The sequence below is a fragment of the Papio anubis genome, chromosome 7 (assembly GCF_008728515.1).
Source record: "Papio anubis isolate 15944 chromosome 7, Panubis1.0, whole genome shotgun sequence".
Lineage (NCBI taxonomy): Eukaryota > Metazoa > Chordata > Mammalia > Primates > Cercopithecidae > Papio > Papio anubis.
Window position 1 is genome coordinate 75826205 of NC_044982.1, and position 23454 is coordinate 75849658.

General features: G+C 35.0%; 1 protein-coding gene across 7 annotated transcripts in view; it reads right to left on the reverse strand.

Annotated features, from left to right (window-relative positions):
* SCFD1 (sec1 family domain containing 1) overlaps window positions 1–23454 on the reverse strand; it is a 104622-nt gene that overhangs the window by 14927 nt on the left and 66241 nt on the right. For all 7 annotated transcript variants that reach the window (XR_002523287.2, XM_003901676.5, XM_003901677.5 and 4 more), the window contains 5 exons: window positions 18159–18229; window positions 16076–16155; window positions 12799–12861; window positions 10611–10686; window positions 3197–3250 (listed from right to left, as the gene is read on the reverse strand). Coding sequence is in view for 6 of the 7 variants with exons in the window: in XM_003901676.5 (XP_003901725.2) it covers window positions 3197–3250; window positions 10611–10686; window positions 12799–12861; window positions 16076–16155; window positions 18159–18229 (344 nt within the window). In the remaining variant the exon portion in view is untranslated. The remainder of the gene's footprint in view (window positions 1–3196; window positions 3251–10610; window positions 10687–12798; window positions 12862–16075; window positions 16156–18158; window positions 18230–23454) is intronic.

Sequence of the window (23454 nt, forward strand, 5' to 3'; positions counted from 1 at the left end):
CAATAATGGTCTATCAGGTCGTTACTGTTACTCTCGTTTTTCAGATTGGCAGTGTGGGGTACAGAAAAGTTATGTAACTTTATAAAGTTACATGATTAGTAAGTATGGGAACTACAGGATTTGAACCCAGGCAGTCTAGTTTCAATGCCCAAGTTCTTAATTACCATGCCAGAGAAACTAATTCTCTTCTAGAGTGTTGACAGTCCTATCAAAACCTGATTCATGACAAATCCGCTACACATGCTGCTACTATTTAGTCCTGTACCCAATGGTGGACACTGCTAATCAATCATAGCACTCTCAGTAAACCCAAATACAGTGTAAGGATCCTTCAACACTTTGCTTCAAGAAACCACAACCAGCCAGACTTACAAGGCACGATAACCTATCTGATATCTTGCCTTAATTTTAATTTATTTAATTAAGAAATGAAAGGAAAACATTTAATAAATGAACTGAAAAAAATGCATCTAGAATTAGGTTACAGCATTTTAAATGGATACAATCGATTATCTGTCAGGTCTAACTTAGTATACTTTGCTAATCTCTTTAGTATTTTGCTAATCTCTTCATTGCTTCCAAATCAATTTGTCCATCTGGGAAGAGAAGGATGAGAATGCAGGCAACCGCCTCACCTAGCAGATGAAGAAATGCTTTCAAAACAGGAAAAGTTACTTTTTCTTAGTTAAGTGAAAAAATATCCATCTGCAATAATATGCCTTGAGTTATAAAGTCAAAGTCAAGGGAACTCATCAATGAACTTTCATAGCTTGGAGAAACATTTCGGTAAGATCCACAAGGTAGCCATCCATGTGTTCATGACAGAGAAATCTGGAAGGAATGTGTATGCTGGAATGAGCACCAGGCAGGAACATAGCAGTAGTAGGTTTCTGGTTCCAGTTCTGCTACTAAAAGTAGTGTAACTTGGGAAGTCACAACATTTCTTGGTTGCCTCTCCTCCACTGTTAAGATGACTTACGTTTCTTTAACTCTCTAAGTTCTGGGATTCCATGAAGGGAATGATTCTTGCCCTAATTGATACAGCATAATGGTAAAAAACTTGGCCTTTAGTTAAAATCTTAAGTCTGCCATTTACTAGCTGTGTGTCCGTGGGCAAGTTAATTGACTTCATTACACTACAGTGTCTTCATCTATAAAATGAGAATGATAATACTAGTACTTAGAAAGTTCTAATGAGGATTAGGTGAGATAATAGGTGAAAAATGTGTTTTTTTTTTTTTTTGAGGCAGAGTCTTGCTCTGTCACCCAGGCTGGAGTGCAGTGGTGTGATCTCGGCTTACTGCAAACTCTGCCTCCAGGGTTCAAGCAATTCTCCTGCCTCAGCCTCAAGAGTAGCTGGGATTACAGGTGTGTGCCACCATGCCCCACTAATATTTTGTAGAGACGGGGTTTCACCATGTTGGCCAGGCTGGTTTTGAACTCCTGACCTCAAGTGAGCCGCCTGCTTCGGCCTCCCAAAGTCCTAGGATTACAGGTGTGAGCCACCAAAAAATGCTTTGAATGATTTCTGGAACATGATAAGTACTCAATAAATGTTAGCTATTATTATTATTACTGTCATTATTTTTCATCTCAACTTCAAGATTAGGGACAGTAACAAAATATCACAATTTTTTTTTCTTTTTTTTGAGACAGGGTCTCACTCTGTCACCCAGGATGGAGTTCAGTGGCACAATCTTGGCACAATGCAGCCTCAACCTCCTGAGCTCAAGTGATCCTCCTACCTCAGCCTTCCGAGTAGCTGGGACTACAGGTGCACATCACCACACCAGGCTAATTTTTTGTATGTTTTGTAGAGACGGGGTTTCACCATGTGGCCCAGGCTGGTCTCAAACTTCTGAGCTCAAGTGATCCACCAGCCTTGGCCACCTAAAGTGCTGGTATTACAGGCATAAGCAACCACGCCTGGACAATATCAAAATTTCTTAACCCAATATCAAAATTTCTTAACCCAATATCAAAATTTCTTAACCCCCCTGTGTATTTGGCACCTGTCTAAATTTTTGCATTTACTTATATTTTTAATCTTTATAGTTGCTTGGCATAATATCTTGTGGAAGTTTATTGCCTATTAGGAAGCAGTATTCTCTAAATCAGTTAGTCATAAATGAATACCTCTCTTAGGCTTTTCAGGAAGAACCTTTTCTTCATGTATTCTAGAATGTAGTGACAAAGTCTATTATTATTTCATTGTATACCACTTTATCTGTATTGATTGCCAGATGGAAGAATCCAATCCTTTTTAGCTTACTATAAACGACTCTCCCATTCCTTTCATAATACTAACTGCCCTTTTGAGATGTTTTACTACACTGTATCTTTGTTTTCACACCAGTGAATTTTAAAATTTGTTTTTGTTAGTTTTTTCTGTTATTACAGTCATGTTCTGACAATTACAAAAAATGTCACACTCGTCTGAAGATTCTGTTCTCATTTTTTCTTAGGACTGGAATCCTAAGCCTCACTGCCAAGTCTATAGGGATTTATATCAACTCAAACCAGGGTTTTGATGTGGGTAGGATCATGCTGCCTGTTTTTGATTCCAGATTCTTGTGGTAATAACCACCTTTTGGTTGTGACAGTAACAGGACGGGATGTTTTATGAAACAGATTGTGATGATTTTTACATTCTTTTTCGAATTACAGATAGCTTAGAAACCCATTCTTTAAGTCAATGCTAACAATATTGACCCATTTGTCTATTCACCCAATGATTTCATTGTCAGTTTACTTATTCAGCCCAAAATAATTTAGTGCCCTATAAACATATGCACTTAACATTTTTACTATGCACTGCTTTCCTAATTTAACTTTTATAAAATTAAATTGGTTTGGTACTCTTTATACTACACCAACAAATGCTCACTGGTTCTTTTTTCATTTACAGAAATTTGTTCCTTAGGATATATTTCACATTTAATTATACAAATAGAATATAATCTACATGACATTTGAATGAGAGCTGGCCAGAATGGGTATAGCAGCTGAGAAAACCAATTCCCAGAATCTGTGATAATGGCTAAAAAAGGCTTCTTGAGAACATGGACTCTTCCTTTCTCTCATGTATTCTGCTGTGATTAGGCTCACAAGGAACTCAATCTGATTTTATCCTCTTTCATACTAGTCAGTTTGACACATTCAGGAATTTACACAAAGTAGGTTATATGGTACTCACAGGGTTTGACTTCATCTCCATAAGATTGTCCAAAATACGAGTAACAGGTAGATTCTGTGGAAAAGTATTTTGTTAAATATTAGAACGTCAAACCAAAACCATCTGATCATTCTACAGTTAAGTATGCTTACCTTTCAATTAAACACATTCTAAGATTAAGTAGTCTGTGAAGGGTAAAGGTGATGTCAAAGATGTAAATACTCTTGGCACTACTCAAGTTTCCATAGGAAAATATAATTCTAAGTAAAAAAGCTTCTTTAAGTGTGTAGGTGTATTCAGGTTTTAGTACAAATACATGTTTCGGCTTTTTACTTTGTTGGGTGTTTGCTTTTAATACTAGTAACTGCAAGCTTTTGTTTTGATCAAAGAAGAATCCCCCCCCCTTTTTAAAAATTTTTTTTAATTTTTGAGATGGAGCCTAGCTGTCATCCAGGCTGGAGTGCAGTGGCGTGATCTCGGCTCACTGCAGCCTCTGCCTCCTTGGTTCAAGCGATCTGCCTGCCTCAGCCTCCCAAGTAGCTGGGAATACAGGCTCATGCCACCTTGCCTGGCTAATTTTTATATTTTTAGTAGAGAGAGGGTTTCACCATGTTGGCCAGGCTGGTCTCAAACTCCTGACCTTAGGTGATCCACCCACCTCAGCTTCCTAAAATGCTGGGATTACAGGTGTGATCCACTATGCATGGCCAGAATCCCACTGTATTTTTTTCATTTCCTCTCTGTGGATTATAAAAGTTTTCTTTACAAATAAAGTAACTTTTAAAGTTCGTGCAAATGTATGATATTAAATGATGTAAGAGTTCATTCATTTCTAATAAAAAGGTATTTTTTTGTACTTTGGAAAATGGGGATATGGATACACAAACAACTTTATTGACCATTTTTATTTTGCCTGGGATAAATTCCAAGTTTTCAATGTTGTACTGCATCATCTTACAGAACAGATTCCACTTTGAACATGAAATGTACAACACAGGTGCTGGCAAAAGGCTGTCTCCTGACTTGTTTACAGGCTGTGGCATAAGAAATACTGTTACATTTCAGTCTGACAAGTTTTATTATTTTGAACATAAGTCAAATTTAGAAAATTTAGTAGGTGACTATTAAGTTTATTCAAAGTGCATTCCTAATGAAGTGTTATTCTGTTCATTTTGAACTGATATTTCCTTTGTGAATTGTACAGGATGTTCTGAAGAGAACAGTCTTGTATCTATTGTACTTTATGTATTTCAGAGACTTTGTATGACAAAAACATTCAATCTGATTGTTTATAGATCAGACTAAAATCTATAGATAACACATTACTATTATATAAGGATTTTCTGTTTTCTTAGATCATAAAACATTTTATTGTAATTAAAATGGACTGTCATTAAGGATACTGCTACCTTCCCTAGACTGGTAAAGTAAAAACCTTTTAAGATGGTCTCAGGCAAGTAAAATTAAAATTAAAGCTATTTCGTTACTCTCTGATATTTATGTTGGCTAGGTACTTTCAAATATAAATACAAGCATCAAATGTTCAAGCTGTCTGAACATACTTCCTGAATACTATTTAGATTTTTTTTTTAAAAAAAGGTGGCTCAAAATTTTACCTTTTAAGTTTTGTTTCAAATAAAATCGAGTCTGTTCACTTAAGAGTGAGTCTAAACCAATTTCTCTGAAGAGTAAATGGGTGCAGATTTAAATGTGCTTTAAAGAAAGATTTTAAAATGCTTTATCCAAAGGAGAAAAACTATAGTTATGTATTCCAAGTAATACCAACAACAGATATGAAGTGCTTTGCAACCTAACGAGAATAAATAATTTAAAAATTCTAGAACAAAACATTATAAATTGTTTTGTAAAATTTTACTAAACTTGACAACTTTATATCAATTTCTCTATTTACACTGAATTCTGTGTTTAGCTTCCTGCATTGTACTCTTAGATATATACAATGGAGGAAAATTTAGAAAAGATTATATGTAATAATAAACCATAAGGGTCATCTTATTTTTATTATATTTGTGAAAATAATTGGAAGTTTGAATATTCATACCAATATTCCATGGTAAATCTTTAATTAGTATAAAATGAGATTTTCCTAAGGATACAATTAAATTTTACTTTATGTTTTATAGTTCTGCTGTATCTGAAGACAAGTCTCCCAAGTAGGTCATTAAGTAACATAAGAAAAATTTCTTTCCAGCAAAGTTGTTCAAAAATTAAAGAGCCCAGAGACAAGTCTTTCTTATGTTTTTGTCTGGTTTTTACAACCAAATAACACACCAAAATCATCTACCACTCCTATACACTACAATATTCACATACTCCCATATATTAAAGGAAGCTTCAGGTACAGAGAATGGTTTTAAAAAATATATAATGTCTTTAAAATGGAAAGAGTACTTCAGGAAACAACTTTTGAGATCTGTCACCAGGTAATGCTCTAGCTAGCCTCCATTCTTTGCCTAAAGGCCTGAATTGACTTAATCATTAACAAAAATCAATTATATATTTAGGATAATTTACATTCCAGGTTAATCAAGTTTTACTGGTTAAGAAAACCAGATTTTAGCAGCTAACATACCAGCATATGGAAAACATCCAAACAAAACCATACAATATTCTTTGCTCAACAAATAGTGTGTTATCTTATGTGTCTTTACAAACATAAAAAGTCTGTGTGCTTCAGTAAAAGGGGTATAAACAAAATTTTATCAAATGAAAAACTCAATTGTTTTAAGAATTCCCAAGCATATTTTGTTCTTAGAAATTGTTGTTTAGAAATAAAATGGAAAACATTATTGTATAGTTTGCAACTAAATTTTTATTAGAAAGCTATTATAGATATAGATTTGAGAGACAGAGTCCTATACACAGGAATATCCTAAATTAAAGTTCTTCAAATTTGAAATACATGAACTAGAAACTATCTGAAAAAACATAGTGAGAAATCTATTTCCAAAAATCCTAAGTCATTTTATGACTTTAGTCATGTTTTATGATTTTAGTCACTGGAAAAGCTTAGGTAAAAACAATGTTAACTTTATTTCTGATGGTGTATTACAAAACAAAATAAAATATGCACAGAAACTCAAAGACAACTAAGAAATATAATATAGTTCTATAACCAAAATAAGGAAGTTTTTTTTCCTTTGAGTTCTCCTAGAATTAGCCACTTGTTGACCTATACTGACAACTGATCTATGGTGACTATTTCTAACTTTCCCCTTGCAGCCCTCGGCTTCAGATGATGCTCTGATGTTGAAGCTGGCAGTGGGGATGGGACAAGAGTTGCTACTGTCTTGACTACCAGAGCCCTGGAGAATGAAAAAGCCCTATGTGAACCTCCTGTAAGAGGACGCTTATCTTGAAGGCAGTTATCAGCCAAGTAAAGAATTAGATGGCATGTGTGGACACTGGAAACACTGGAGATGAGAGATGTATCAATGATAGAAGGGTGGAAAGTTGCCAGTGAAGTGAAGTTAGAAGGAGAGGAAATAAGATGGGCTGTCTCCAAAATTTAAAATTATCAACCAGACTGGGATCTACAGAGTGTATCTAACACCCTTATCTTACAGATGAGTTTACAAAATCATCTCATGTCCATGGCAATAAAATAAATAAAATGAGATTATGTGAACTCACTAAGACACATCTATCCCTCTATCACCCAGTTTCCACAATTATTAACTTGTGGCAAATCTTATTTCACCTATACTGTCACCTACTACCCATTCCCCTAGGTTGTTTTAAAGTAAGTCTCCAATGTACAATCATTTTAGCCATAAATATTTCAGTACACATATCCAAAATATAAAAACTCTTAAAAACCCCATAACACTATTACCACTCCTAAAATAATAAAGTAATTATTAATTTATAATTTATAGTATTATGTAATTAGTAGTGATTTATTCTCTTCTGCAGATTTATTGAGGTATGACTGACAAATTGTATATATTTTGGGTGTACAACATGATGTTTTGATATATGTATTTGTTATGAAATAATTACTACAACTTGATATCCAGTCACTGTTGTATAAATTATCATCCATCTCCCAGGCTCAAGTGATCCTCCCACCTCAGCCTCCCAAGCATGTGCCACCATGCCCAGGTAATTTTTTTGTATTTTTTGTAGAGATGGACTTTTGCCATGTTACCCAGGATGGTCTTGAATGCCTGGGCTCAAGCAATCTGCCTGCCTTGGCCTCCCAAAGTGCTGGGATTACAGGTGTGAGCCACCGTGCCCGACATATAAAATCATGGTTTATAGTTTTCTTGTTCAAATGATAATCTTAAGGGCCAAACATTGCAAATGTGTATTTTAAATCTTTTTTTAATCTATGGATTTTCACTGCTTGTAATTTATGTGTTGTTCACTTTTAAAGGAGGGATTATTTTTGCAAATAGGCCAAATAAAGTAAAACAGAAGTCTAAAATTATGCAACTGTATGCTACATTATTCATCTTCACATTCTTGTACAATTATCCTCACACAAACAGATTCCAAATCTGTGAATAACATTCAACTGGGTGTATGTGATAGTTGATACTTGTGATGCACAAAACTTATGCTGCCCATAAAACAAGGTATAAAAAGCTCTTATAAGTGACCTAGAAAACTGGATGTAGCTAATCCTATTCTGTCTAATTTATTTACAGTTTAAACTGTTTATTCAAAGATCCAAAACAATATTTGGAGATTTAAGAGGCATAAATTACTCATAATATTCCAAGAGTGAAACAGAACTGATCTTCAGCAGTGTCTTCTTTGATACCTCTTACCTCTCAGTTCCCAAACTGCCCAAGACCTCCCACCACAGTACCTCTAAATTTTAGAATATAAGGGTAATAGAGCTTTAACATGGACTTCTCTGAGTTTACATCTTTCTAGAGACTCCTTACTCGAGGATAATTTGGTAATATTTATTAAGAACAATTAGAAATGTCTACACTCTTGATTCTAGATTTCAATCTCAGCAATTTGTCATGTGGGCAGAAGTAACCAGAGATGACGATGTACCCAGAAAAAAACTAACATTTAAAGCTTAGATAAGCCTAAGTATTTGTCTTTCAGTACCATCTATTTTTTCTCTTTTTAAAGAGCAACAAAAAAAGACTATATTGTATGACTATTATTTTTACTTGAAGATAATATAAAAAGAACCATTCCTACCCCCTGTCAATACCTATTTCCTCTAACTCTGAACTTTTTTTTTTTTTTTTTTTAATGGCATAGCTCTTCTGGTAGTGGTGGCAAAAATACAGAGATGGGGTGACCACTGATCATTTCAAATTTTACTTTTGCAAGTGAGAAACTGCCTATGTCAAAGCGCTATGTTATTTGCAATATTAAAAAAAAAAAACAGAGATATAAGATCACAAAGAATTATTTTTATATTTTATGCACTCCAAATAAACTTTTGTGTTAGCACAATAAAATATTTAAGAATTGACCAATTTAGATGTCTTTTACAGGTATCATAGGGGATATATACCATGTGACTCTAAGGTAATAAGTTCAAAAACCATGATTATTCTAAAGCTTAAAGTCTAACTTCTAAATACTATGAGTTATATGTTATAAGAAATACTTTGTTTAGGGAAATCTTACTATTGGGATTTACTTCTAACAGTGACATGTGAAGAAAAATATGTAAGTCTCCTTAAAAATAAACTACATATGGTTATGTAATAGCCAGTCTATCCAGCAAAAGGCAGACATTACCATAGAAGTTGGAGGTCCCCCTTTGTCTCATAAAACAAAATCATTTTGTCCACAGTTGACGATAAATAAGAACGGGCCCAGGCTAAGCCATAAAGTATAGCACAGTTGTCTCTAATGTGCCCAAACTTCCTATTGTGCCTTTTCACATACAGTCTAAGAGGGTGAAGATAAGCTGATTCTGGGCAGTACTGTGAACGATTAAGAAAAAGTAGATTAAGTATTTGGTAGTAGCTCCTTACCAGGAGGTAGAATGAGAGGGACTGACAATAATTTCTAAAAGGGATAATGAGGCCAGACACAGTGGCTTGTACCTGTAATCCCAGCACTTGAGAGGCTGAGGTGTGAGGATCACTTGAGCCCCAGGAGTTCAAGACCTGCCTGAGTGACATAGTGAAACCCCATCTCTACAAAATATACAAAGGTTAGCCAGGTGTGGTGGTGCGTGCCTGTAGTCCCAGCTAGCACCACTGCACTCCAGCCTGGGCAAGAGAGCAAGACCTTGTCTCAGAAAAAAAGAAAAAGAAAAAAATAACTTATTAAACCACAAATAAAGATTATGTATGTAAAATACCACAAGTAAACATTATAAGAAAGAAACGTGTGGAGGAAAGAAAAGGTTTTGTTTTCTGAATACAGGTAAATAAACAATATTCAGATCTGAATAACTGATTCTTTTGATTTGGCCTTTAAAACCCTTCTCATTGCAAACTGAGTTTCTGTGTAAAACATTATCTCAGTTTTGCCTTAAAATATTCCAGTAAAAGTAAATAAAAAACACAAATGGGATAGATGAAACAAGAATGGATACTGACTTAATTGAAGGATTCAGAATTTGATAATGCATATTTGAAAATTTCCAAAATTAAAAGTAAAAAACAAATCTTTTGAAAAGACACCAAATGAATTAATGACTGAAGCAGAATATCTATATATTACAATAGAAAAATCACAAAAACAAAAAAGTCATTTAAAAGTGTCCTATATACAAAACGAAGGACTAAAAGAAAATGTGAAATCAAGGTACAATTTTATTATCCCCAAATATAAATTCTATTTAAAATACTTTGTTTAGTCCAATTTACATAGGACTTTAGATGTTAAGTTCATTAGCTTATTAATATTCTGATTATATGTTAAAATAAACGATACTCATTATGTAGCAGTTCACTATTCTAAATAGGTTAGGTTCATTCTTTCAATTAACGTACTTTCAACAACCTGATGGTAAAGACAAATCAAAATGTAAGTGAAGTCCAAATCCAAATCCAAATTTTTTTAAAAGGTATAAAATTACAGAGCTCTGAGCTACACATGCAAAAATACCTCAGAGTCTTAAATACACTAATAAAGAACTCCTTGGAACAGAAAACCAAATACTGCATGGGAGCTCAACAATGAGAACACATGGACACAGGGAGAGGAACAACACACACCGGGGCCTGTCAAGGGTGGGGGAAGAACAACAGGGAAGAGAGCTAATGGATGCTGGGCTTAATACCTAGGTGATGGGTTGATCTGTGCAGCAAACCACCATGCCACACGTTTACCTATGTAACACACCTGCACATCCTGCACATGTACCCCAGAACTTAAAAAGAACTCCTGAATAAATCCAGAAGTTGCTTTACCTGAGCAGTTAGCCTGTCAACATTTACGTTTAAAAGTTACCAGTATGTTTTCTAGCAAGTGTACTTACTTGCTGTTTCAAAACCAGGTTCTTCACTCCTTCCATCACAAACTGTGATCCTGTATTCATGACTCGTGATAAGAGACTAGGTGGGGGCAAAAGAGAAGGACCATTCTAAGTACAAAGTGCCTCTCCAATCGGTCACAGATAAATATTTACCTGATTACACACCACATGCTGATGATGCTTGCTGTACCTACCACCTTTGTTTTCACTAAACAGAAAGGTCTTGAGAATTTCTGCTGCCATGGGTGTCACTGCTGCAATTTTATTTAACAATAAAATAGTAATTAAAATACTCTGATTAGTCAATAATTATTAAAAAATATAAAAATAAAGAGCTGCCCTCAAAATATACATATTAATTTCCTAGTCTTAGCTATAGTTTTTTTTTGCAAGTTATAATTTGAAGAGAATTCCTTGCCTTCCTGATTGTCCAATCCTAAAAAAAGAAAAACAATTTAAAGCTAGTAACTTGGACAACTTGCTTTAGGAGTTCAAACCACAAGAACATATTGAAAATATATATGCCAGTAAGTACTATGAGTAAGTCAAACATTACTGTATTCTCTTATATCAGCAGGTGGATCCAATCCTACATTGTATATTGTCTCTCCTCCCTATACATAAAATCTATCATATAAAAATGTGAAACAGAACAGACTTACTGAATTTTGCCTCAACTCTGAAGAATGTTGTCTACATTTTAAACAACAACAAAGCACCAGTAAGTGGCTTGCCATACTGGGTTTATATCTGTGGTTCAAACGGTCTCTCACATGGAATTAAAAGATGTTTTGTGAGACAGAATAGTAATCCTGCATTAAAATCTCAGAAGGCTAGGGACAGCTTTCAGATCACCCAAGAGTTTCTTACAACATATTTATCAAAATCCCAACTGCAAAATCATAAGAAATCTAATAGGCTTTAATGTTCAATAAGATTTTTAAGGGATGAAACTGAAAAGTCTATTTTATTAAATACATGGAAGTAATTTTCCAAAATTATTTTCCTTTTCCTCGTCTTGCCTTACTCCACTCTGAAATGAAGAGATGGACAGGATGGAAATCTTTTCATTCACAGAAGCAAGAGAAAGTAATCTTTGTTGGAACGAATGGCCCTGGGTGATTCCTGTCACCAGGCAACTCTGAGGGGGTGTGCTAACCTGAGCAGCACTGTCTGAATTGGCCTGAAAATCCAGGCCAGCTGGATTCCTTTTGCCAAGTACTTACAAGGCTGAGTGCTTTTGTTTTTGGAAATTGTTTCATTAAAACCAGTTACTCAGTGTGGGGCTAGGATAAACCTGTTCTCCTCTGGCTTCCTGCTTTTGTTTTAGCTCTAAAAAGTAAGGTAGGAATTGGAAACTGTATGGTACCAAAAAGAGTAGTCAGAATTACCCTGTTCAGTTTCTCTGAAAATCACACATACTCCACTGGGGTCTCTGGAGTAAGATGTCATACCTAGCCCTGAGGACTTCCTATCATTCAGCACTGCTTGAATCTATCCTGAAGCTAGGCCTAGCTGCAAGTCTATATTAGTTATCAACATTGATATTAAAATAGTTTTAACCTTCAAATGTTTTCTGAAAATGAAAAATATGTTATAATAACAAACAAGTATATGAATAAAAACCATTTAGAAGACAATATTTGTTGTAGAAAATTTGGAAAATAAAGAAAAGTACCCAAAAGAAAAGAACTATACCCCTTAGAATTACCCACTATTAACATTTAGGTGTGTATCATTTCAGCTATGCAATTAAATGTATGTATGTATACTCATCCACACAGATACACACAGATGGATAAATGGACATATAGGGATGATACTGTAAAAAATGTCATCTAAGTTTCAGCTTATACCATGTAAAAGACATTAACTTACATTTTAAAGTGAGAATTTGAATGTGCCCAACACTAAAAAACAATGTTTGAGGTGATATACTAATTACCCTGATTGGATAATTACACATGGTATGTATTAGCACACTGTACCTCATAAATATGAACAATTATTACATGCCAATGAAAAATAATTTAAAAAAATAGAAAAGAAAAAGGAGAACTTCAGCCATCTAAATGTCACCAAAGGTATGGTGACATTTTCCGCATTCAAAGTGTCAGACATTGTGTTTTTAAGGCATGAAAGTCTAAGGTTTTGAGTACAAAGATGCAACAGAATTATTAAAAATACTTACCCCATTGGTTTAGTGGTAGTGCTGCCATAGCTGGCAGGAGCTGAGGCCATCTTGGTAAAAGCCCTATAAAAGAAGGAAGTTGTACTTAAAAGCTAATTATTAGAGCTAACTTGGGTGTCATGGCATTAAAATATCTATTGACTAACTTCTATGATGCAGACATTTTCTGAAAAGAGAATTTTTAAACTAATATAACTGTACTACAATTAGTACTAAAACACTGAATTATTATTTTTTGAGACAAGATCTCACTCTGTCACCCAGGCTGGAATGCAGTGTTGCCATCATGGCCCAAATGCATTAGTTTTCCAAACTTCATATTTTTCTTCATTTCTATGTGATCATTTAAATAAAAAGAACTGATATAGAGACTTGATAGCTTAAAAGAACAATCATATAATAATTTAGTCTTTTTACTGTTTCCTACATTCTATGCTCCCTTGTTTCCAGGTACATGCCTTTGCTCATGCTGTCCTTTAGGAGTATACATTCACTACCTTATTCAATAGAAACTGTATATTTCCTTTTAAGGCTAAGATCAAAACCACTTTCTTTGTTAACACTTCTAACTCTACCACTCAATGATTTTTCCCTTTAGTTATATTCTATACCAGACTTTTATACTTAATTGCATATATTATTTTCAACTCTTTCTAAATGTCCAGAATCTCTGTAACTAAACAATACAATGAAGGATGGGCAGAAAGATGGCATTTAGATGTGCTTTAGAAATATTTTTATTCTGAGAGTATTTTCATTGTAGAGAATCCAGAAAATATAAAATGCTCCCAGAAGAATCCTACCACTCTGAGGTAACCCCTGTTAAGATGTTGGTGTAGTCTTCTAATCTTAGGACACATGCCTATTTAACATATATGATTTAAAAACCAAAGTTAGCATCATATTCTATATACTGTTTTATAACACATTTTAGTAGCACACCATAAACATTTTATGCCAATCAATATTCTTTCATAATGATTCTTATTTTAAATGCTTTGTAACTGGGAAAAAAAGAGTACCTAAAGAAAATTTTATAAGGGAAAAAAATGTAAATCACTAAGATGTGGTAGTAGAAATGCTAAAAATACTCAGTTTCAATCTTGACAAAATCTGCCAACAACAGAGAAATCTCAAACAAAAATTTCAGTTCAGAAAGGAGGATGTGAATCAGCAGTGGATTAGAATTTCTGCATTAACAACAACAACAAAAATAGTTTTCCACTAGAAACAATATCTGAACAACAAAGAAGGGTTAAATAAATAACAGTGCATTTATATGGTTTAATATTAGGCAAACAGTAAATACTTCCATGAACTGGCATGACGAAAGCTATTAAGAACTAGAATACAAAACTGTATCTCTAAAAATGATTTCCCAGTTTAAAAAAATATCTGGCTGGGTGCAGTGGTGCACACCTGTAGTCCTAGCTACTAAGGAGGCTGAAATGGAAGGATCATGAGCCCAGGAGTGTGAGGTGACAGTGAGCTATGATTGTATCACTGCACTCCAGCCTCAGTGGCAGAGCAATACCTCGTCTCTAGAAAAAAAATCTGTCATATGTATAAAGAATGAAAGAATATACACTAATGTTTACTTGTACTGCAGACACGATGCCACAAGTAGAAAATTCCACATCTGACCTCATGTCAGGTTGCAGTTCAAATGCACAACTTAAGAATATTGATAAAATTACCTTTAGGCTATGTATATGAGACAATAATTGATTTTTTTTGTTTAGACTTGGGTCCCATCCCCAAATATCTCATTTTATATATATGCAAATATTCCAAAATCTGAAAAAATCCAAAATCCAAAACACTTCTGGTTGCAAGCATTTTGGATAAGGGGGACTCAACCTGTATTATAAAAATTGAGAAAGACAGTTTTCAGTTTTCCTTTTAAACAAAGGTTTGTTGTGTGTTTTTTTCTTATTACAAGAACACAGACAAAAGTAAGTTTCAAAAGTATAGATAATAAAAACACTCGTAATCTCACCACTCAAGAGATAACTACTGTTAACAATTTGGTATAATTCTCTTGCTATGCTTATTTTTTTTATATAATTGTGATCAGAAAGCATATTTAATCCTTTCATCTTAAAAAATTATTTTAAAAACTATTTTGAAGGCAATACTTTTTGTAGAAAATTTGGAAAATAAAGAAAAGCACCCAAAAGGAAAAAAAATTCTACTACTTGGAATTATCTACTATTAACATTTAGTTGTATGCCATTTCAACTCTGTAATTACATGTTTGTATGTATATGCTTATATGAACACATACATATGGATGAAAAAATGGATAAACAGGGATCATACTGTAAAAAATGTCATTTAAGTTTTGGCTCAAATGTGACTACCTACTAGATGCTTTCCCTGATCTGCTAAGCAAATTTAGCTATCACCCCCAGCAGGTTAAAATCTTATCACTTAAGTTTTATTTCCTATGTCATTTAACACAGTTTTAACATTATTCTGTTCATTTATTTGCTTATTTGTTAATTGTTTCCTCAACACAAATGTAAATTCACTGACAGTTGGGGCCTTGTTTATCATGCTCGCTATTAGGAAATATTTATCAAACAAATCAATAAAGAGTGTTATAATTTTTTTTTTTTTGACTTTACAATATAACATGAGCACTTCCCAATGTCACTAAGTAAGCCTTCTGATTTTTAATGACTCGACTGTATTTATCTTACAGAAATGCCACAATTCACTTACTAATACTACTGCTAGACATTTAGATTGCTTTTAAAAATTTCATTATTACAATTGTATCTAAAATCTTAGCTTCAATTACTAGTGGTCAGAGTTATTTTTAAAGAACTCTTTATACCATCCAGAAAATTTTTGACAATTTATATTCCTAATAGCAGAGTATAAAATGCACACATGAATTTTCCTGTATCCTTGGCATGGTATTTTCTAAATGTTTGCATTATGTTAATTTGCCTTTCTTGGATTGCTAGTCAAATTAAAATTTCCTCTTAATGCCCTGGAGACATTTGACTCCAGACATTTCAGTCTTTGACTTTCTCACCTTATCAGTAAAGAAACTATAAAGCTTGCCCAGGAAAGAAAGGCATAACTGTTTTACATAATTTTAAGCTGTAAACAGGGTGGGCCAGATAAGGAAATATTTATGCCACTGGATATATAAAACCACCAAGGCATTGTTCAGTTTTCTTATTAGCATTCCCATTTTCTTGGGAATGAAGCCTCAATTTTACTCCTTTAAATGACAGGAATTAAAGAAGAAAATAAAACTTACTTCCACTGTTTGATATATTGTAAAGGATTAAGGTTGCATCCTGCATCAGTTAAAGCTTTTTTATACTGCTCCAAATCAGCCTGAAATAAGAAAAGAACTATATGACAAAAATTTTTACTTTCATGAAAGATGTTATTTGATTAATTAAAAGTAAGACCAAAGGCATGAGTTTAAATTCTTGGCACCCAAGTAGAGTGGAGTCACGTCTTAAATGAGTACCCATGTGACCACCCAAGACAAGAAAATCGCATATAATGAAAATTACCTTTAAGAGGCTCCCAAATCACCTATAAAAGTACAGTATTTTAAAATTTCTCAGTAAGTCCAACAATGTTATTTTTTTCCTTTACTGCTGGGATAGACTGCTTTTCTTTGGGACACGCACTAAATGATTTGGTTTGACCAAGAATATTTCTAAACCAGAAACACAAGGGGAATGACACCAACTCAGGGGAGCTGCAGATTTGGGTTTCTCATCTCATTTTCATTCTAAGGGTCCAGATTCATTAACTGGACAACAGGTGTCCTGCACTTCAAAAAAAATTTTTTTTTCCAACTCTTCCTTACTCATTTCCTGATAAGTCTGGCTGAATTTGTGTAACTTAAAGGAGCCTATCTTAATGATCACTTACATTTATGAAAAGACATAATCCTTACCAAAAGTAAATAAAAATACTGTGGTTAAATTAAGGGAATACTGAATTAAGTTTTAGAATCATATATTCTTAAGAAAAATATTGTATTAAGCTATCAGAATCCCCTGAGATATATAGGTAAAACTCTGTTGATGAGAGAGATACTTTTCTTTTTGAGATAGAGTTCCACTCTTATTGTCCAGGCTAGAGTGCAGTGGCGCAATCTTGGCTCACTGCAACCTCTGCCTTCCAGGTTCAAGGCATTCTCCTGCCTCAGCCTCCTGAGTAGCTGAGATTACAGGTATGCGCCACCACATCCAGCTAATTTTTGTATTTTTAGTAGAGATGGGGTTTTACCATGTTGGCCAGGCTGGTCTCAAACCCCTGACCTCAGGTAATCTTCCCACTTTGGCCTGAAAGAGATACTTATAAAAAGAAAACCACACTGTCTTAAAAAATTAGAAGTGAAGCTTTGTGTTCCCAAGGTAAAGTAGAATGGCTGAGAGCAAATAGCAGGTTTAGTTTTGCTATTTTAATATGCCAAAGATTTTTGACCAACAGAAACCCTATCAATTTACCAGATACTAAAAAAAAAAAATTGCTGCTGGCAAAGCAATGGAGTTTAGAACAACCACATTCTAAATGGCATCTTGAGGTTCTTATGCTTCTTGCTCATCCAGTAAAACTATACAGTTAACATTAGAGTCAACAGTCTCTAACCCAGTAAGAAGTCTGATACCAAAATCACCACTTTCTTTTATAGAATAGACTATATTTTCTATATTGGACATTAGTTTTAAAACAATCTTAAAATAAGGTTAACCTTTCAAAAAGCACAGCAAATCTGATTAACTTAGTTTAGAATAGTTATTTTCCAAAAATAAGAATTTTGGCCACTTAAATTCAGTTCACATTCCAACAACTTAAAAGTAGATGTTTCACGGGTAGTTTCCCCTGGTAACAATAAAAGTTGCTATAAAATACAGCAGTACATAGAAGCAGCCTTAACAAATTGTTTTTATTTCTTTTCTTTTATTTGAGATGGAGTATTGCTCTCACCCAGGCTGGAGTGCAGTGGCGTGATCTCGGCACACTGCAACCTCTGCCTCCCAGGTTCAAGCTATTCTCCTGCCTTAGCCTCCCCAGTAGCTGGGATTACAGGTGCATGCCACCACACTTGGCTAATTTTTGTATTTTTAATAGAGACGGGATTTTGCCATGTTGCCCAGACTGGTCTCAAACTCCTGAGCTCAAAGTGATCTGCCTGCCTCGGCCTCCCAAAGTGTTGGGATTACAGGTGTGAGTCACCATGCCTGGCCATTTTTCTTTTAAAGGAATAAAGTAGATATTTAGCTGCAGTGACTTTTACTTCTATTTTTAAAATCTGAATTGTAGTAGTCTACAAATAAACATTCCCCTTCCTCCCAATAACTGAATAAAGGACATACCTCAGAAGGTGCTTGCTGTGTGCTTATATAATAGATAAGAAACAACCTCATTTTATCTTCTGGAGTTCCTGCTGCATAGGGGAAAAGAGGTTAAAAAAAGATTTTCATAATTGTGGTTATTATGTATTATAGTCAATGCAAGTATGTTACATTTCAAGGCATATATAAATGTGACAAAACAAAACATGGCTCTTGATTTAACTGAGCTAAGGTGACAGGTACTATAATCACAACCATGTAAAATACAGATATGGAAAAGATTAAATGAGGTGGGATGAGAGGGCTGTGATTATGACAGCATCTCTATTGTATTTTCCAAATTGTGTATAATGTTGAGATTTCCCTTTTAGATATAAACTCATAATGAAAGGAAAGGATATAAGCAGGGTAATCATACAATTCCAAAACAGATACTTTTGAGGTGGCAAAAGGGGTGCCACTAACAATTACATAAGGACAACTGGTATGAAAGTGGGACTATCCTGGGAAACCAGATGTATGGTCACCCTAGGAATTGGGTTATGAAACTTTGCTGGCTAAACAAAATCAACTAGCTGAGCCTAAAGCCATATTTCTCAAACTGGGGGCCCCTAAATACACGTGTTTCTGAAGGCTTTTATATTACTATAAGAATGGGAAAACCATATATTTTTGTTTAAAAAATTGTTATATCACATAGAATATATCTGCCTCAAATTTTAAGACAAAACATAAGATTTCAAACAAATATCTTGCTTGCAGTGCTCTGAGTTACTACTCTTACTACCGAAAGTCCAAGACTGTCCAGAGAAACTCATTTATTGTCTGTTCTTCTATAACGTGCACTTTGGTGGAAATGTGATGAAGCACTGGTCTTGACAAATAACAATATTCAGTTTCACTTTAAAGTGTATCGTAAGATGCAAGAACTCAGAATTGTTGTATTTTATTATAGAATAAAAACTAGTTGATTTTTTTCAAAACATAATGACTGACAGGACACTTATTTTTTATATGATTGGGAACACTAACACTCATTCTCTAATTATCTGTACTTCCTGAATATGACAAAGAATGGTAAAATAAAGATCAAGTTCTCTAAAGTTCTCATGTCTACAAATAAATATTGTATTTGGGGCATTTTAAATATTAGATTATGAGACTCCAGGGCCTGTTAAATCCTAGGACAATACTGATATTTTTGTTTTAGCAGGTAATTAGCCTGATTCAGTACGGGCTAATGTTCTTACCAGCCTTCCGTAGGTTATTCTTCCATCATCGATTCTATTTTCAAAACCTTTCGCAGTGCTATTGGGATCTGTCCCACCAACCAGTGGTCAGTCCGGGGACTGGGAGGTAGTCGTCTAACTCTTCCCCTCTCAGTCTTTGAAATGCTGTTTAGGATCAGCTTCATACATGTGCAGTTCAGGGGTGAACCCAGGAATTCATGAACAACTTTACGAGGTTACTTTCCTGAGCTCCTTCCTCTCCACAATCTCCCTGGTACTTTCCCATTTCCTTGGCCTTCCCTTTTTGGTGCCCCAGCTAGAAAGCTTTGGCTTTGGTCACCCTGCTTCACTGAGCATTTCCTGCCATAACTGCTGCAACTATGATCGACCAGCTAGAGGACAAAGGGCACAAGAGTAATGAGGCTTGTCCTACCCACTTGGGACCACAGATCCTAATATACAAGAGGAAGGTTCCCCTCCCTCAGTTTTCAGGGCCTGTGGGTCCCTGAGTTTGCTTTAAGTATCTTCAGCATCTAGCATAGCCTTTTCTAATAGCAGATACTTAATTCGCTTAAAGAAGGAACAGCTCCCACTCTTCTTCAAGGGGAAACATACTTTAAAACTGCTACAGTGTTAATAACTGCCTTAGAACATCTGCTAAGGTTTTAAAGACCAATCTGATGGTAAGGGCTGCTGATGGTAAGGGCTGCGGAGCATACTGATGGTTATAATGACATAACCACAGGGAAACCAAACTGAAAATGTTAGCATGTGTCCTTTACAACTATGATTATTCTAAAGCCTATAGCTACAGCCTGGAACCTCTTGTCACACGTACCTCTCTCCTTTGACTGCTACTTTAAAGTCAGAATTCCCTTACTGAGTAATCTGGTGTATTTTAGAGAAAAGTTTTAAGTACAGTTTGGAGAGCTTTTGTTCTCCCTGAAATTCTGAGAGTAAGATGCTGACCTGCTGTCCCATCACCCCCAAATGTTAAAGACATTCTCTAACACAGCCTCAGTAAAACAATTAGCAAAATGTGATATTAACACTGACACATTACATTGATGTGATATACTACATGATACATTCATTACCATTTAATCCTCAGATCCTATTTCAAGTTTTACCAATTACGTCTACAGTATATTTTATGGAAAAAGGATCAATTTCAGAATCACGTGCCACATACAGTTGTCATGCCTCTTTAGTCTTCTTCTGTATGAAACAGTTTCTCCATTTTTCCTTGACTTGCATGGCCTTGGTTACTTTTTAAGACTATAGGCTGGTTTCTTCCTAGAATATCACACAATTAAATTTTGTCTAATATTTCTTCATGATTAGATTTAGGTTATACCAAGGCAAGAATATCACAACAGTGATGCTGTGTTCTTTGCACTGAATCCTACTAGCCCTTTACCTCTCAGTCTTTCCTGAGCTCCTTCCTCTCCACAATCTGCTTAGTACTTTCCCACTATTTTATGTCTCTTTACTGACGATGTTCACTGTGGTTACCTAATAAGATATTTATCAGGCTTCTCCACTGCACGGTTACTTTTTCTCCCTTACGGCTAATAAGTATTTTGTGGGGAGGTATTCTGAAACTGCATAAATATCCTATGAAATTTCAATTTATTCATTTATTATGTCCACATGGACTCTTGGCATCCTCTTCTATCAGTGGGTTATAATCTGTCATTATTTATTTTGATGCTCAAATTGTCATCTTCAAGTTGACTTCTGGGTTCTTTTGACAAGTTCTATTATTTTTGGAGTCCCGTCCCTGCCTTCTGATACAACAAAAATGTTCCAGACTCATTTTGTACTTTTGCTCCCTGCCCCACCTCTGGAATCAGCCACCTCTCCAAGGAGTCCTAGTGGAAACTGTATTTATAAGCCAGCATCTTTACTAGTTGGGTATTGCAGGCCCTTTCAGTTAGCAGAGCTAGGGAATACATGAGTGTACACACCACCCCCGCTCCCACATACAATCTATATTTATTTCTGTATCTGAACAGATATATAGTGAAAACACTAAGTTCACACCAACACCTCTAATTTCAATCCAACACTACAGGGTTCATTCTAATTTTTTCCCTTTATATATTTATAAATTCCCTCTCTGACAATGGAAAATTGGGCTTTCTTTATACTATCCAATATATTTATCTAGCCAGTCCCCTGTATATAACAAATATCCCATCTCTGTTTCCATCCCCTTGCTGCATGGATGCCCTTCTTACTTCACTTGAGCTCTGATTTCCTGCAGTGGACCCATCCACATACCTAGACATACTTCTCACCTCACCTAGGCCCAAGCTGGTTTGTTCCTGCGTGGGGGTCACCCTCCTCAATCTGTTAGGGTTCTCACACACCTTACTAGACTACTCCCACATGTGGATACTCTGCTTTCCTTTACTGAACTTTGACATCTAATGCCTGATTACTAATCCTCCCTTTATCCCATGAGTGGCTGCCCTTAGCCATCTTGCTCAGGTTCCAACATCTTATTCTGGACCAAAGTGGCACTAGACTGCTACTTTGCATGAATGCCTACCTTGCTCTATCCTACTTAGTATCTTCAGGGATAAATCGTTTGAGAAAGGGGAAAGGAAAAAGCAGGACTGATTGCCTTTCTGTCAACATGCTTTTTTGTTTCAACTTTACTTGAAAGTTACTGTAAATAACAAGGAATAGCTCAGAAATGATGGACTTCATATAACTTTTTGAATTTCACTGTAAAATGCATATACCTTTAAAATGCTATGTTCTCACCACAAATCTAGCTTTCTAAAAGTGTGAGCAATACTTATGGCTTCTCAGATGTTTGTATAAATAGAATCTTTAATCATAAAATAGTTTGGACTTTTAAATTATTTTCTAATGTGGATTACAGTCTAAATTTCATACCAAAACTACAACTCAAAAACCATCATTATGCAGCTTAAATAGCTTATATGCAAAATGGGTCCCAGGCTTTCCATTTGTTTTGGAAAAAGCGGAGATTTGAATTCAAAACTATTCTGAAATGATCTATAGGTCTCTAAAGTTTAGGGAATTTCAGAGGCTAAGACGCTATGTAGATCCCACAATCTTTATAATTAAAAGCCACAATTGGATTACATTAAAATGTTTTTGACTATTTTTGCCTGTGATTTTTTTTTGAGACAAGGTCTTGCTCTGCCACCCAGGCTGGAGTACAGTTGTGCGATCACCGCTTACTGCAACATTGTACTCCTAGGCTCAAGGGATCCTCAGCCTCCCAAGTAGCTGTGACTACAGAGGCATGCCGTCCTGCCTGGCTAACTTTTTTCATTTTTGTGTGTATACGGGGTCTTGCTTTATTGCCTAGGCTGGTCTCAAACTTCTGGGCTCAAGCGATCCTCCTGCCTCAAGCTCCCAAAGTACTGGGATTACAGGCATGAGCCACTGTGCCTGGCCAGTCTTTACCATTTTTAAGTGCACAGTTCAGTGGTAAAAAAAAGTTTTATATTTTTTTGTTCCCTTCATGCCTCCACCTCTCTCCCTTTCCTGGCCTCTGGTAACTCTATCATCATAAGATCTACTTTTTAAGCTTCCAAATGAGTGAGAACATGTGATATTTGTCTTTCTGTGCCTGGCTTATTTCACTTAACATATTGGCCTCCACAGATCATATTTTCTAAGTACAAATAGTTATATTTTAAGAAAATCTAACATACAAATATTTAAAGTGATTGGCCATAGAGTTTCTTTAAAAGTAAATTCCCTAAACATGTAAAACAGAATTTAGTTTTAGATTCATCTTTTCAGGAAACTGAGGGTAGACCAAAGTAATTAGGAAGCGAATCACTTAGAGACACCTGCTTTGAATGTTATACCTTCAAATCTTCCTGGAACCAGTAGAAATTAAGCTTTACATATGAATAGCCTTAAACAAATGAATATAAAAAGTGCTTAAATACTATCAAATAAAAGTTCAATGAAATGAAATGCCAATCATTTTTCCACTATAGGAACTGCTAAGTTGTAAAATTTTCTCAGAAAATAGCTCATTTAATTATCTTGATATTAGCATTGATTGTCAGAAAAACAACAATTCTATTCAG